This window comes from Balearica regulorum, chromosome 1 (genome assembly GCF_011004875.1).
Source record: "Balearica regulorum gibbericeps isolate bBalReg1 chromosome 1, bBalReg1.pri, whole genome shotgun sequence".
Taxonomy (NCBI): domain Eukaryota; kingdom Metazoa; phylum Chordata; class Aves; order Gruiformes; family Gruidae; genus Balearica; species Balearica regulorum.
The window spans coordinates 200,830,581-200,843,232 of NC_046184.1; the positions used below are offsets into that span (position 1 = coordinate 200,830,581).

The 12,652-nt window shown below is 42.2% G+C and overlaps 1 protein-coding gene across 5 annotated transcripts in view; it reads left to right on the forward strand.

Annotated features, from left to right (window-relative positions):
* The window catches only part of EXPH5 (exophilin 5), a 39,249-nt gene extending 29,443 nt beyond the window's left edge, over positions 1-9,806 (forward strand). For all 5 annotated transcript variants that reach the window (XM_075742259.1, XM_075742260.1, XM_075742261.1 and 2 more), the window contains one exon: positions 1,882-9,806. In XM_075742259.1, coding sequence (XP_075598374.1) covers positions 1,882-7,226 — 5,345 coding nt within the window. In that variant the 3' untranslated portion in view covers positions 7,227-9,806. The remainder of the gene's footprint in view (positions 1-1,881) is intronic.
* Positions 9,807-12,652: the final 2,846 nt, after the last annotated feature.

Sequence of the window (12,652 nt, forward strand, 5' to 3'; positions counted from 1 at the left end):
GAGAATTTTCTGCAAAAGCATAGGCTGCAAAGATATGGCTCACTACTTTCTAGCATAGTGGCTACTTTTTGCTCTTTTCATCTGGTAGCAGAATGTCTACTTTGACATTGACCTCAGGATGTGTCACTGGTCACTCTTAGAATGCATTTCATCTCATATTGATCCATTTCAGAAGAATCACACCTTAAAAGCGTACATTTCTCTCTGATGGTTCTGACGGGGCCCATATTGCATCCACTTTAGATGCAGACATACAGTTATGCAAGAATTATTTCATCCCAGTTTCCTGCATGCCTAATTTTGATAATGATGAATTACTAGGCCTAGTTTTATGAATTGTAAAGCCTCAAACCACAGAAGCAAGAGGCATTATGGCATTCAGTTAGCTTTCTGGGAGTCCTTATAGCACCAGTCAGAAGTTGCTGGCTGGTTCTTTTTTTTTCCTCACTGCTGGGAAGCAAGGCAAGATCAAACCCAGGCTGTAAGTGTACAGAGATGTTCTTCCATAAACTTTCTTAGATCTATGCAAAAACCTGTCCATGAATATTGCTTTCTACCACCCAAAATTACAAGAGCTCACAGACTGAAAACATGGTTGGGAAGCAGTGGGTGAGTGCTGGAAGAAGAAAGCACTGCATAGTGGACAGTGGTTCTTCAGAAACCCACCTGCCTGTCATCACTTTTGGGTGTCAGTCATAACTGTGCACACTTGCCCACTGACAGAGAAAAACTGTACATAGGTTGGCTGATGTCCTCTAAATGGAAGACTCAGAAACAACTTGTCTTTTTTCTTGTACTAAGCTGACTTTCTAAGGAATCTTCTCTCTTCTCTGCTGAAGAGAAACTTAGACAAATGGAAAATTTAGTACCTCTAGTATCACTTTTTATTCCAACTATACATACCTAGTAATGCTTCCTTAATGATTCTGTACTATTAGCACAGACCTGTAATGACTGATCAGTCAGTCTTTTTTATTTAAATGGATTAGGAAATGGTGTAACAAAACAGCCATATCCATTTGTGGTTATATCTTACATGTGCTATTTTCAGAATACAGAAAGAATACAATTAGTGAAGGCATAATTATTTTTGCCAATAAAAATACTTTAAATACATTGCTGTCACTTAGTCTTATGACTGAATATCTTGGTTAACTGAGCTGTATAGTGTTTAATTCCAGTTCGTGAGACTGTCTATATATATATAAATACAGCTTTGTTGCTAGAATGGATCATAGGTTCCTAACTATTTCATTACCCTTTTTTATCCAGAAAATGCCATTTTCAGTGCTCATTTTAAAGTAATAAACTACAGTTTAGTAGAGAACTTCTTTTCTGAATGAAACAAACAGTGGACATGCCAGACTACTGAATATGCTTGTTTGATGATTGCAGGATTCTGTGTTTTCTTACAATTACATCGTACCTGTTCTTTGTGCGCACACAGAAAGGTCTGTGTTTGCTTGTTACTCTAATGAATTCTTTTCAGGGATTTTTTGCTTACATCCCACACACACACACACACACACACACACCCCCCACCCCCACCCACACAACCACCTCCCCCTCCCGAGTAAGAATTCGGATTTCAAATTGTTCTGGTTTTCTTTTACATAGCATAAAGACTAATGTTTCCTTAAAGAACAATTTTAAGATCAGTCATGGAACAGCGCATTTTTTTTCCTTGTAATCATAATGGGTGACCACTGAAAGGTGCTGTGGAGGAAGAATATGTGGTTTGGGAAGGGTTTTGAATGCTGAGAAGCTGATTCCTTTCAAAGCTAGTTCTGATTATTAATGTAGTACATGAAACTTTTTAACATAAATAGTCAGAAGATTATTAAAGAAAACAAAACCAAGTGTCTTTTTTTCCCTGTGCAGTTCTAAATGATCTGGATGACCAGCTGGCCCAGGAACAAGCCCAAGATCCATTGGACAGGACAGCTTCTACTATCACTACATCAAATGTGCAATACAGTAGTGCATTCCCTACTTCAAAGAGGCAGACTGCTAGTAGAGGGCAACACAGAACTGACTGGAGTGACACGCCTAGCACATTTTTCCCAGATGGACTGAGAACAATCAGAGCCAAAGATGAACACAAGATTTTCATCAGACCAAGGAAATTATACAATGCATATATAAACTGGCACCAGGCAGCCTTTCAAGAAGATTACAAATACAGTGATCCAGTTGATGGAAATCCTCACGGACTAAGCAGCAGACTGTCTTCCGTTTCTTTTGGACGGTCTTCAGAAGGTAGCTTATATCCTCCTTCTGTAACACAGAACAGTGGATTTAGGCACAAGAGTTGTATGAACAGGGAAACAGCTGGCAGAAGTTACTCTGTGTGTTCCCTTCGGAGATGTCCATCATCAGTATCTTCTGACCAGCTATCAGCATCTAGTTTACAACATACATTGTCAAGGGAGAGCAACAATGGTTTTGTACCAAGGTTTGGTCGACAGAACCCAAAGAGAATTCCTCTGTCTTCTATTGTATGGAACAACACACCAGACTCTCCTGGACAAACACCAACTCAAGAAAAAATGTTTAGAACCCAATCACTAATGGAGTTTCATGCTACAGACCATGGTAGATATCCTAGCTCTTTGCAAGAAACCAAGAAATATGCATGCTACCACTCAAAACACCACTACAGAAGATCTATTTCAAGTAGTAATTGCTTTAGTGGAGTTAGTTGCCCTGACAAAGCTACTTCCCCATTGCCCTTTGATAACTGGGAAAATTATCCATTATACAAATCAGAAAATAATCTCTCTAGATCCTACTGTAGAGATACTTCTTCTCATGGCAAATTGTATGCAAACCAGAAACAGTTTCTGTATGGAAAAAAAGACAGCTATCCTTCTTGGGCTGATATTCCTCAGTACTACAACGATAAAGTGTTTATTTCCCCTGATGCCAGCTTTGAAGTGATCATGGCTAATTTAAATGACCAGCAGTGGGCACATACAAAGAACGCCAAGTTTGGTTCACAGCACCTGCAGAACGATTTTCATGTGTATTCTCCAGAAAATACAAATATCAAAAGGATAACAAGAAGTGCAAATAGAACTTTTTCAGAATTCATTGAGGGCTGTCAGCCTTGGCTAAGTTGTAACTCTTCAGTCTCTTCATCTAGTATCAGAACTGATGAGTCCATCTTTCCTAATTTGAAGGACCAAACCAAACCTATAGGACTGAACAAGAATTCAGTCATCGTTACCCAAAGAAGTACTAAGGCAGACTTTACACAACTAGAAAAGGTCAAAGATATGAAACTGCCTGATGAAGACGTGCCATTACAGTCAGTTTCTCAACAGGCAGATATGAACTATATCAATGCCCAGAGTTTTTCCTCTAACAGCCCTGCTTCTGCCATGTTGCAAAGTGATGCATCTCTCTTTAGCACACTTGGATCAAAGAGACAAACCCAAGTTACTGCCAGAGAAGATATTGCAAAAATGTATACATCAAATGGTGATAAAAGAAATGTACAAATGAAGGAAAACAATTGCCTCCCCAACAGTGTGTTCAACCAGCCTCCCTGTATTTTGCCAGCTGATGAGAGCAGGAAGGAACCTTTTCTTTCAAATCAGAAAGAATGGGAACATAATCTGCATTATGCAGCAAAAAGAGAGAGCATCAAACAGGATAATCGGAGTGCAGAAGCCGGTACTCAAGCTACGCCAAAGAGACAGTCTTCACTGCTGAATGTTGCTTCTGCTCCATCCACTGAAAAATTAGCAAACTGCCAAGGCACATTGTCCTGTCCTCCTGAATGTTCATCTAGCTCCTCACAAAGCTCTCTGCAAGCACTTTCTCATAAAGACAGTTCTAAACGTTTAGGAACGTTAACTAGCTCTTCAGTAAATTGCACTGAATCTCAAGCAGAAGGTGGAAAAACAGCTCCAGCAAGCAGAATAGGTGTTACCAAAAAGATTTCACAGAAAGCATTACAAAATACAAGCACTTTAGTTACTAAGGACTGTAATGGACAAATCACTACTAGCTCTCCAGAAAATGGAAATTCTGGAAATATTTATATGCATAGCTTTGACGGAGGCCCCAAGACCTCTGAACATAGTTTAAGTTATTTTTGCCTAGAAAAAGAAAATGGAAAAATAAGGAATAATTCAGCTTGTATTGAAAGACTTCACAAGCAAGACAGCTTGCTGAGACATACCAGTAGCTGCAGCATTACTGGCTCCCCTAGCAGAAACAGCCTCAAATCTCCTGACCCACTTGTTATTTATTACACTTTGCCTAGAAAATCAGCTAGCATTGCTGGTAGTATTATGTCAGATACACCCATCTCTTTACCTAGAGAAAGTAGAACAACATATGATTGCTTAAGGTCTGAAACTCCGTATAGAGCTGATGCCTTTTGTTCTAATCAAAGAGATACGTCTTGTTTAGATGCAAAACATTCCTTTTTAACATCAGCATCATTAAATGCTGCTACAAGTAACAAAGAAAAAGATTACCCCAGTCCTTTAACCAAAAGTCCTAATGATTCAGTAAGTAGTAGTACATCAGTTGAACTGACAGATAGAGGTAAACATCTAAGCAGAAGAGAATCCTCTGTGTTTTCAGATTGTAAGGAGAGGGGAAATTTTTTGCAGAAATATAAAACTACAAGCACATTTACAGTTTGTGTTGATGAAGATCATGTCAAGTATCATGAACTAGTTTCAATTTATTACACATTACCACGGAGGCATTCAAGAACATTTTGTAACCTCTTCAGAGATAATCCAGAGGATGCAGATTTACCTTGTCCCAAAGATAACATTCAGTCACCAAGAATACGAAGCAAGAAAAACGAAGGTCATGTGAGTTTAGCAAATGTTTTTTTCCCCAGTACTTTGGAAAAAGAGGTGCCTTCATATTCTTCTGACCAAGTATCTTCAGCTCTGGTCACACCTCAGAACTTAGGAACTGCTGTTGATAGTGAAGAAGAGAATTCCCACTTACCTCCTACCTCTGAGAAGATACGTACTTCAAAGTCAGTGAGTATGGTACATAGCAGGAAAAATAGTTCAGCAGATCTTTCATTAGCAGAAAATGTGCTTTCTGACATGGTGACAAAAGCAATTTCTTTTCATGGTCCACAATCCACTGCAATAGTGGCTAAGTCAGGTAAGGTCATTTCTGATGCTTCAAGCAGCCAAAATACAGAAATACGTCTAAAAGAAAAGAAGGAAATTTTACAAACAGTCACACCGCTAAAGTCCAATTTATCAACTCCTCCCAAGCCAGGCAGACATTCAGAGAATCCTTTGTATTCTACTTCAACAAATAAAAATAGTATACAGAAGGGAAACTCTGAGAACTGCTGTCAGCCCCCTAAAGTGAACACCGATAAAAATCCAAACAGTTTACTCCTGCACCCAGGAGAGAAGAGTTCCCTTGGAACAAACAGTAACAGAGAGCATGCCGATGTGTCGCTCCCTCCTGTGGAAGACACGTACAGGGATAGTACCGAAGTTAAACTAAATTTCCTATACCAAACCACCCCTCTGTATAATAATAAATGTAGTGGACTGCAATTAAGGGCTGACAGTTCAAGAAAAAATGCAAATGATTTAAAATCTTGTAGCAAAGTGCTTTCAGAGTTGCAGAACAAAGCATCTGAGGTAAGCACAGCTTCCGGTGCTGATCCATTACTTCAGCTAGACGAAGTGGTTAGCACAGATACAGATGAGTCAAAGAATTTAAAACTTAACAAAGATCAAAACTCACAGAGTACTTGGATGGGTAGAGATTATAGTGGTTTGCAGGAATCAGAGAGGCACAGTGAAGGCAACCTGAACATTAACTGTAAAGATAAAGTCCTCAGGGTTACACAAGATCAGAAGTTAACACAGAGAGCAGAAGATGAGGACAAGCTTCTCTCTGACTGCACAAGAGACAAAGTCAAAGATATAGAAAAAAGGAAAAACAGACCTTCAATTAAAAATAAACTGGCAGCAGTTTACAAAACAAGTCGAAAATTTTCAAGTAAAAATTTACCCCCCAGACCGCACATAAGTAACATTTTTTCACAGAATGATGGAAGTGCCACTTCTTTAGAGGTCGACATGTCCCTTGACTCATTGATTTCAACAGACTCCCAACAGCCATTCGTGCAGTTGGACAATGAAAATCAGAATCACAGTCCGGACCCTGATAAGAATATGCCGAGACCAAGAACAGCTGAGAATAAGATGACTGAAAATCAGAGTGATCCTTCTTTGCTGGTTAATAACAGCAATTGGTGGTCTTTTACAAGCTCATACACCCAGAAGGAAGCCATCAGTCCCAAAAAAACTACAATGAAAGTGGAAAATAGGCCAAGTCTTACAACCCTATTTCCTCATAAAGCAGTAGCCACAAGAAATAAGAATTCCCAAACACTTGATCTCAGGTTAGAAAACAGAAGCCAGCCCATCTCTCCCAGTGCTACTGCATCAGACCTACTGGATGATGAGAAAAGAAGAGCTAGCAGTCATGCCTGCAGTCCTCCCTTGCCACTTTTAACTGACAAAAACTCAAACACATATGTAAATAGCTGCTTGCAGGCAGACATATGTCCAGAGCAAAACTTGACTTCTCAGACACTGCTTGGTCAGTGTCAAAATACCTCTTGGTCTGCTAGCTTAAAAAATGCTAACTTGCATAGCTATCGGTTATGCAAGAGTCATGCCAAAAGTCAGCGTGAGCGTCACCTTTCTGAGAGTATTTGTGCTCGAAATTCGTATGAGACCTTTGCCTCAGGAAGCAGTATTCTGCCAAAAGATGGCATACATGGGAAGAGATTTAAATCTTATTCAGAGCTGTTGTCTTATGATGAAAATGAAAACTGGGCATCAGACGATGAAAAATGTTGCAGCACAAGAAATCTGATGTATCCTTCTGTTGAATTTGGTATATTTGGCAAAGAACAACAGTTGGCTTTCCTGGAAAATATCAAGAGGTCGCTCACAGAAGGGCGATTATGGAGACCTTGTCTTCTTAATAACCCCGGTGCTCTCAGAGATGGAGACCCCCCTTCTATAAACAGAGCCGAGCTTTTGAGCTCAAGTTCTGCTGGGAGCAAAATGTCATCGACTGCTTCATCCCCCCGAGAGCTGACCGATATCTATCAGGAAGACCCAGCAGCTTACTCGGATTCAGACAGTGATACCACCACCGATGATGAATACTACCTAGATGAGATAGATAAAGAATCGGAGCTATGAAGGGCCTGTGGTACAAAGACAGTGGCACGATAGCTTGGTAGTTTCTGGACAGACAAAAATATGTATAATAATTTGAGCCAGTTCTTGTGCTGCTATAAATTGGTACAACTTCATTAGTTTTAAATAAGTTAGTATGTTATGTTAGCTGAGCATTTGACTTTTGTATTAAATATGTGGTGTCACCATTGTTGTTTTCCCTAGCAGGGGAAAAAAATGTAAAAAAATCCCTTCCCAAAACAATAGAAGGTAAACAGCTGTGGAACTTTGGGCAGTGTAACGCCAGAGATGGCTTTCCTCTGAGTCAGCAAATAGTGGCTTAGGTTTCTGCCAGCTACACAGCTGCAATGGATAAATTCTAGCTTGAGCTACATTTTCCTACAAGGCTTAACTGAAAACCAAGAGGTTACTTGGCTGATAAATTAAAGTCTCTCTAATTTTCCTCATTTACCAGATCAAGCACAATAATGCCAATCCATCCCACCCAGCAAACACCCCCCCACACCAAAACCTGTTTAATTTTTACAGCATATTCTGTATGAATATTCTTTTTCTGCATTCCTGGGAAGCATTGCAGCAATGTCCCTGGTGGCGTTTGTTCTGCCGTGCAGTTGAGGTGGATTCCACACCGGGATTTTTCTCCTCAGCACTTGCAAGAGCAGTGAGCAATGTGAGTTGCAGAAGTTGCACAGGAAACAACTCGGCTAAGGGCAGAGCCCTGGAAAACTCACCGAAATTCCTGAGGATGTTAAGAAACACAGCTGAGCATGGAAATCTGCTTTTCAGACATGGCAGATTCACAACCAGCACAGCTTTGGTTACCGTTGAGATGAACGGCCAGATTTCTGCTGTTGACTTAGGAACAGGTTCATTTGAATTGATAATCCAACACTTTAAACCATGCAAAACGCAGAAAGATTTACCCTATTTATTTCCTATATAAACCTCATAGATTGAATCTTAAGTTGTCCTAATAGTGGGAAGACAACTGTAACCAATACAACGTGTTACATCCCTCAGTTCCGCTGCCTCTGCGCTGGGCTGGTCCTGGGCTGAGGCACCTGTAGCCGGGCAGCACCACCCGAAGCCACTCGAGAGGACGCATCGCCAGGTCATGACTGCACCATGCAGACTGGCAGGTTTTTACATACGAAATAAGTAAGAAATGCTCTTTGCCTTTTGCTAAATTACTGTCTCTTCTGGGTATTTTTCAACCATTCCTGCTGTCACCATGGTACTTTTTATCCTTTGAACTGAATGGCTGTAAACAGTTTCCAGTGGCTCTTCTTCAGCCATGCTAATAACGTAGTATTATTACTCAGTAGCCAAAACTCAGCCCTGGCCATTAAATTTCTAACTAAGCTTTGATCTCTTTATATTCAAAATCAGAAGTGGCTCACTGAGCCAGAAGATAGGGGTTTTTTTAAATAATTATACATTTACTTCTACTTTATTTCTAATTTCACTATGGTCTAAAATGATGATCTGTATTTTTGATAAACTTTTTAATTCAATAAAATTTGTGTAGGACATAATTATATTTTTGTAACTGGAAGGACAGTATACTGATATTTTAAAATAATATATTTTACACAAAGCAAGCAATGCTTGTATCACTGACTACTCCACAAGAAACTAAAAGATGAAAATATTATAGTAAACTGGTATCCTTATTTTTTTGTACTGTAAACTTCGTTAAAGAAGTGGGTCTGTAGTTCAAATCTGTACTGATACATAAGTATTATTACTTTATACAGCAGTAATTTGTCTTTTGTTGTACATAGAAGGACTAATATAAACTGTATTTATAGTCAGAATTGATCTCTACGACATGCTTGTTTTGGAAGGACTTAAACATACGCTGACATATGCAATGCTGGAAGGAAATTACTACCGTGTAATTGCAGTCTTGTAAAAGGTGATATTCTAAGGAGACATTAGGTTTTCCTGTGAACGACTCTATTCTGTACATACAGGATTCCGTAGAGTAAGACAATAAAACCAGTTGAGTATCAGTGAGGAATTTCAGCTGCTGTACATTTCTGCAAAATATGTTAATCCAAAAATTGAGAATACCAGCCTACATAAGGTAAAGAATAATAAAATAAATGTTTACAAGGGAAGTAAATGGTCATACAGTTTTTCTTGCCTAGAAGTGGATGGTTTAGAACATTTTTATTTGTAAATATTTTCTACCTATTCAACGGAAGTTGGATTAAGTTCTCACCTTGTTGGCATAATTTTTTTTCATTTGCTATGCTACATATGTACAGGAAATCAGGTGGCTTGGTTTAATGTAAGCAAATAGAAACTGCTTTTGGTCATAAATCAGTTGTGGAAGAATGCAGCCTATTGAGGATCTGTAAACTAATATTTGCGCTGAATAATGGAATTCTGTAAAACACAATTGCATGAAAGCATAGGGAGAAATACCCTTTGAATAGCCATCAGCTCCATTCAGTTTAGCAGAGCCAGATTTTGACACCTTCTCTCTTCCAAGCTTTTTCTTTGGCAAAAGTATATTCTATAAATGTTCATAATTTATAGGATTTTCATATTTAAAATTATTTGTTTGAAATAAATTGTGCATTCAAATGAAAAAAGGTCTTGGTCTTGTGTTTATTTTTCACTTACTGTGAATACCATAGACAGTTTATTTAAAAAAAAAAAAATCCAGCATCTTAGTATTGTTGCCAGAGTGCAAATGATGTCATAGATTTAAAACAGGGCACCCAGCCGCCATCAGTCATGATGTGCCGCCTTCGCGACACACATACTGCTGCCTTCTCCTCTCCTGCCAGCTCATGAGTCTGTAGTGCACAAATAGTTTCCATCAGCAGTATATCTTTACAGTAGATGTGTTAACCCCTTAGCGAGCCGTATGCCTACAACTTGCCTTGAGGAGCTGATACTCCATGTGGGGGCCAAGGGTAGTAGCTGATGAGTATTTTTACAGGGTGATGAGCTCCATGTGAAAAATCACCTCAGCTGGAATTAGGCCTGAGCGGAGCCTGGCTGCCACATGCAGTGTGACATCATGTGGGACTCACCACTGTCTCTCAACCTTAATTACTACAGCCAGTATATGTGGCACCTGAGTTCAGTGACACAGTCCCTCAGCCTGGTTTCAGAAGAAAACATGATTTATGAGCTAAGGTGGTGTTTCTGTCTACATCCCTGTCCACCCATTAGGTCACTTGTGTCCCTGGCTGACTTTTGATCTTTCTAACATCTCAGTGACATTTGAAAGGGACAGAAATCTCATGGTTTCATCACAGGATTGCTCAGGCTGGGAGAGACCTCAGGGGTCTCTGCTCCAACCTCCTGCTCACAGCAGGTCAGCTCTGAGGTCAGACCAGGCTGCTCAGGGCTTCATCCAACTGGGGCTTGAAAATCTCTGAGGATGGAGACTGCAACACCTCTCTGGGCAGCCTGTGCCGCCACAGGATTGTCCTCATGGAGGAACCATGTTCCAGGCTGAGCCTATCTCCTTTCAACGTACACCTGTTGTCTCTTGTCCTTCCACCCTGCACCATCTACTCAACAACCTCCCCATGGGAACTGGGGGCTGCTGTAAGATGTGTGTCCCCCTGCCCTGCCATCTCTGCTCCAGGCTGAACAAGCCCAGCTCCTCCATCTCTCCTCACAGGGCCCATGCTCCAGCCCCACCATCCCAGTGGCCTCCCCCGAATTTCATCCAGTTTATTGATGTCTTGTACTGGGGAGCCTGAAGACGGATATAGTGTCTAGATGTGGTCTAACAAGTACTGAGCAGAGAGGGATAATGACTCCCCTCGACCTCTGGCTCTGACCCTTTTCCTACAGCCCCAGCTGCTGTTGGCCATTACTGCTGTTGGCCATCACTGCTGCCAGGACTCACTGCTGGCCCATTTTCCCGTCACTGCCCACTGGGACCCCCAGGGCCATTCCCCAAGACCTGCTCCCCAGGCAGTTGGTCCCAGTCTGTACCAGCACAGGGGTGGCTCCTTTCCAGGGACTGGGCCCCAAGAGCACCAACAGGCCCTGACCCCCTGTCACCAGGGCTCCCCCCACCCATGGCCCAGGACACCATTTCTGCCCAGCCTGGAGCCATCCGTCCCTGCCCCAGCGATGCTTCAGGACATTGGTCTCCATCTCCTCACAGCCCTGCCTGGCTGGCCATGGGCCACGCTGAGCCTGGCCACACCTGCAGGCTGACGTCCCCCAGGGCCCTGCAGCCATCCCGGAGCTGCGTCTGACCCCGGTTCCCCTCACCAGGCCTGATCCTGATCTGCAGATTGATGTCCCTGCCTGACCTCAGCCCTGCCTGTCGCCACAAGCCTGCTGGGTGATGTGGCCTCTCGGCTGCCCCAGATGATGTTTGCCACGTGTGGGGCAGGCCCTGGTGCAGCCCTGCTGCCAGCCATGGTGCTGCGCTCCTCCACCCCGTTCCTCAGGGAGCAGCCCGCCCTCGCTGCTCCCTGGCACCCAAGTGCAGGACTTTTTGTTGAATTTCACAGCCCGTTCCTCTACCCTGTCCGGGTCCCTCAGGATGGCAGCCCTGCCCACAACCACACCGACTAGTCCCTGTTTGCCATCATCTGCAAACCCAGTGATGGAGCTCTCCATCACTTCATCCCAGGCCAGGTCCATGCAGTGCTCCCCTTGTTACCAGCTGCCAGGTAGAGATGACCCATTAACCAGCCCCCTCTAAGCCCAACAACCACCCTAACAGTTTTTTACCCATCTGGTTGTTCCCCATCCAGACCGTAACATCCTAACTTGGATAGAAGAGCATTATGGGAGACAGCAACGTCTTTGCTAAATTCAAGGTAAATGACATTCCCTGCCCTCCCCTCATCCACAGAGCCAGTTATTGCCAAAGGTGATCGGGTCAGCCAGGCGTGGTTGGCCCTTGGTCACTCTACACTGTCTGCTCCCAGTCGCTTTCTCCTCCAAATGTGGTCCGAGCTGGTGCAGAGGGGAGGGCAGCCGCCCTCGCTGATCCCTGCACGGAGAGCAGCAGCCAGCAGTGTAGTACCTGGCCAAGAAGCACACACGTAACTCCAGGTTAACACTATACATGTTTTCTCTTGCCTGTTGGGAGTATCACACGTGGTATGTCGATGGAGATCTGTGGTTATCTGAGGTGAGGGAGTTTAGGAGACTAAAGACAAAAGCAAACAGGAAACCAGACTTGATAATTCCACTTTCAAGGAACCTGTTTTTCATGGTCTGTATGCACAGAGACTTGAAGTTCATGTTATTCAAAACCATGCAGTGCTCATTTGTGATCTCCTTGTTTTGCATGTAAAAATCCAAGCTTGCACAGAACCTTGATTTAATTCTGCCACAGTCTTGTAACTCCCCCCATCTACCAACACCCTGGAATATTTCCTAGCAGCAGCAAAGACGCTTCTGACAAAAATGATACAAGGAGACAAATAATA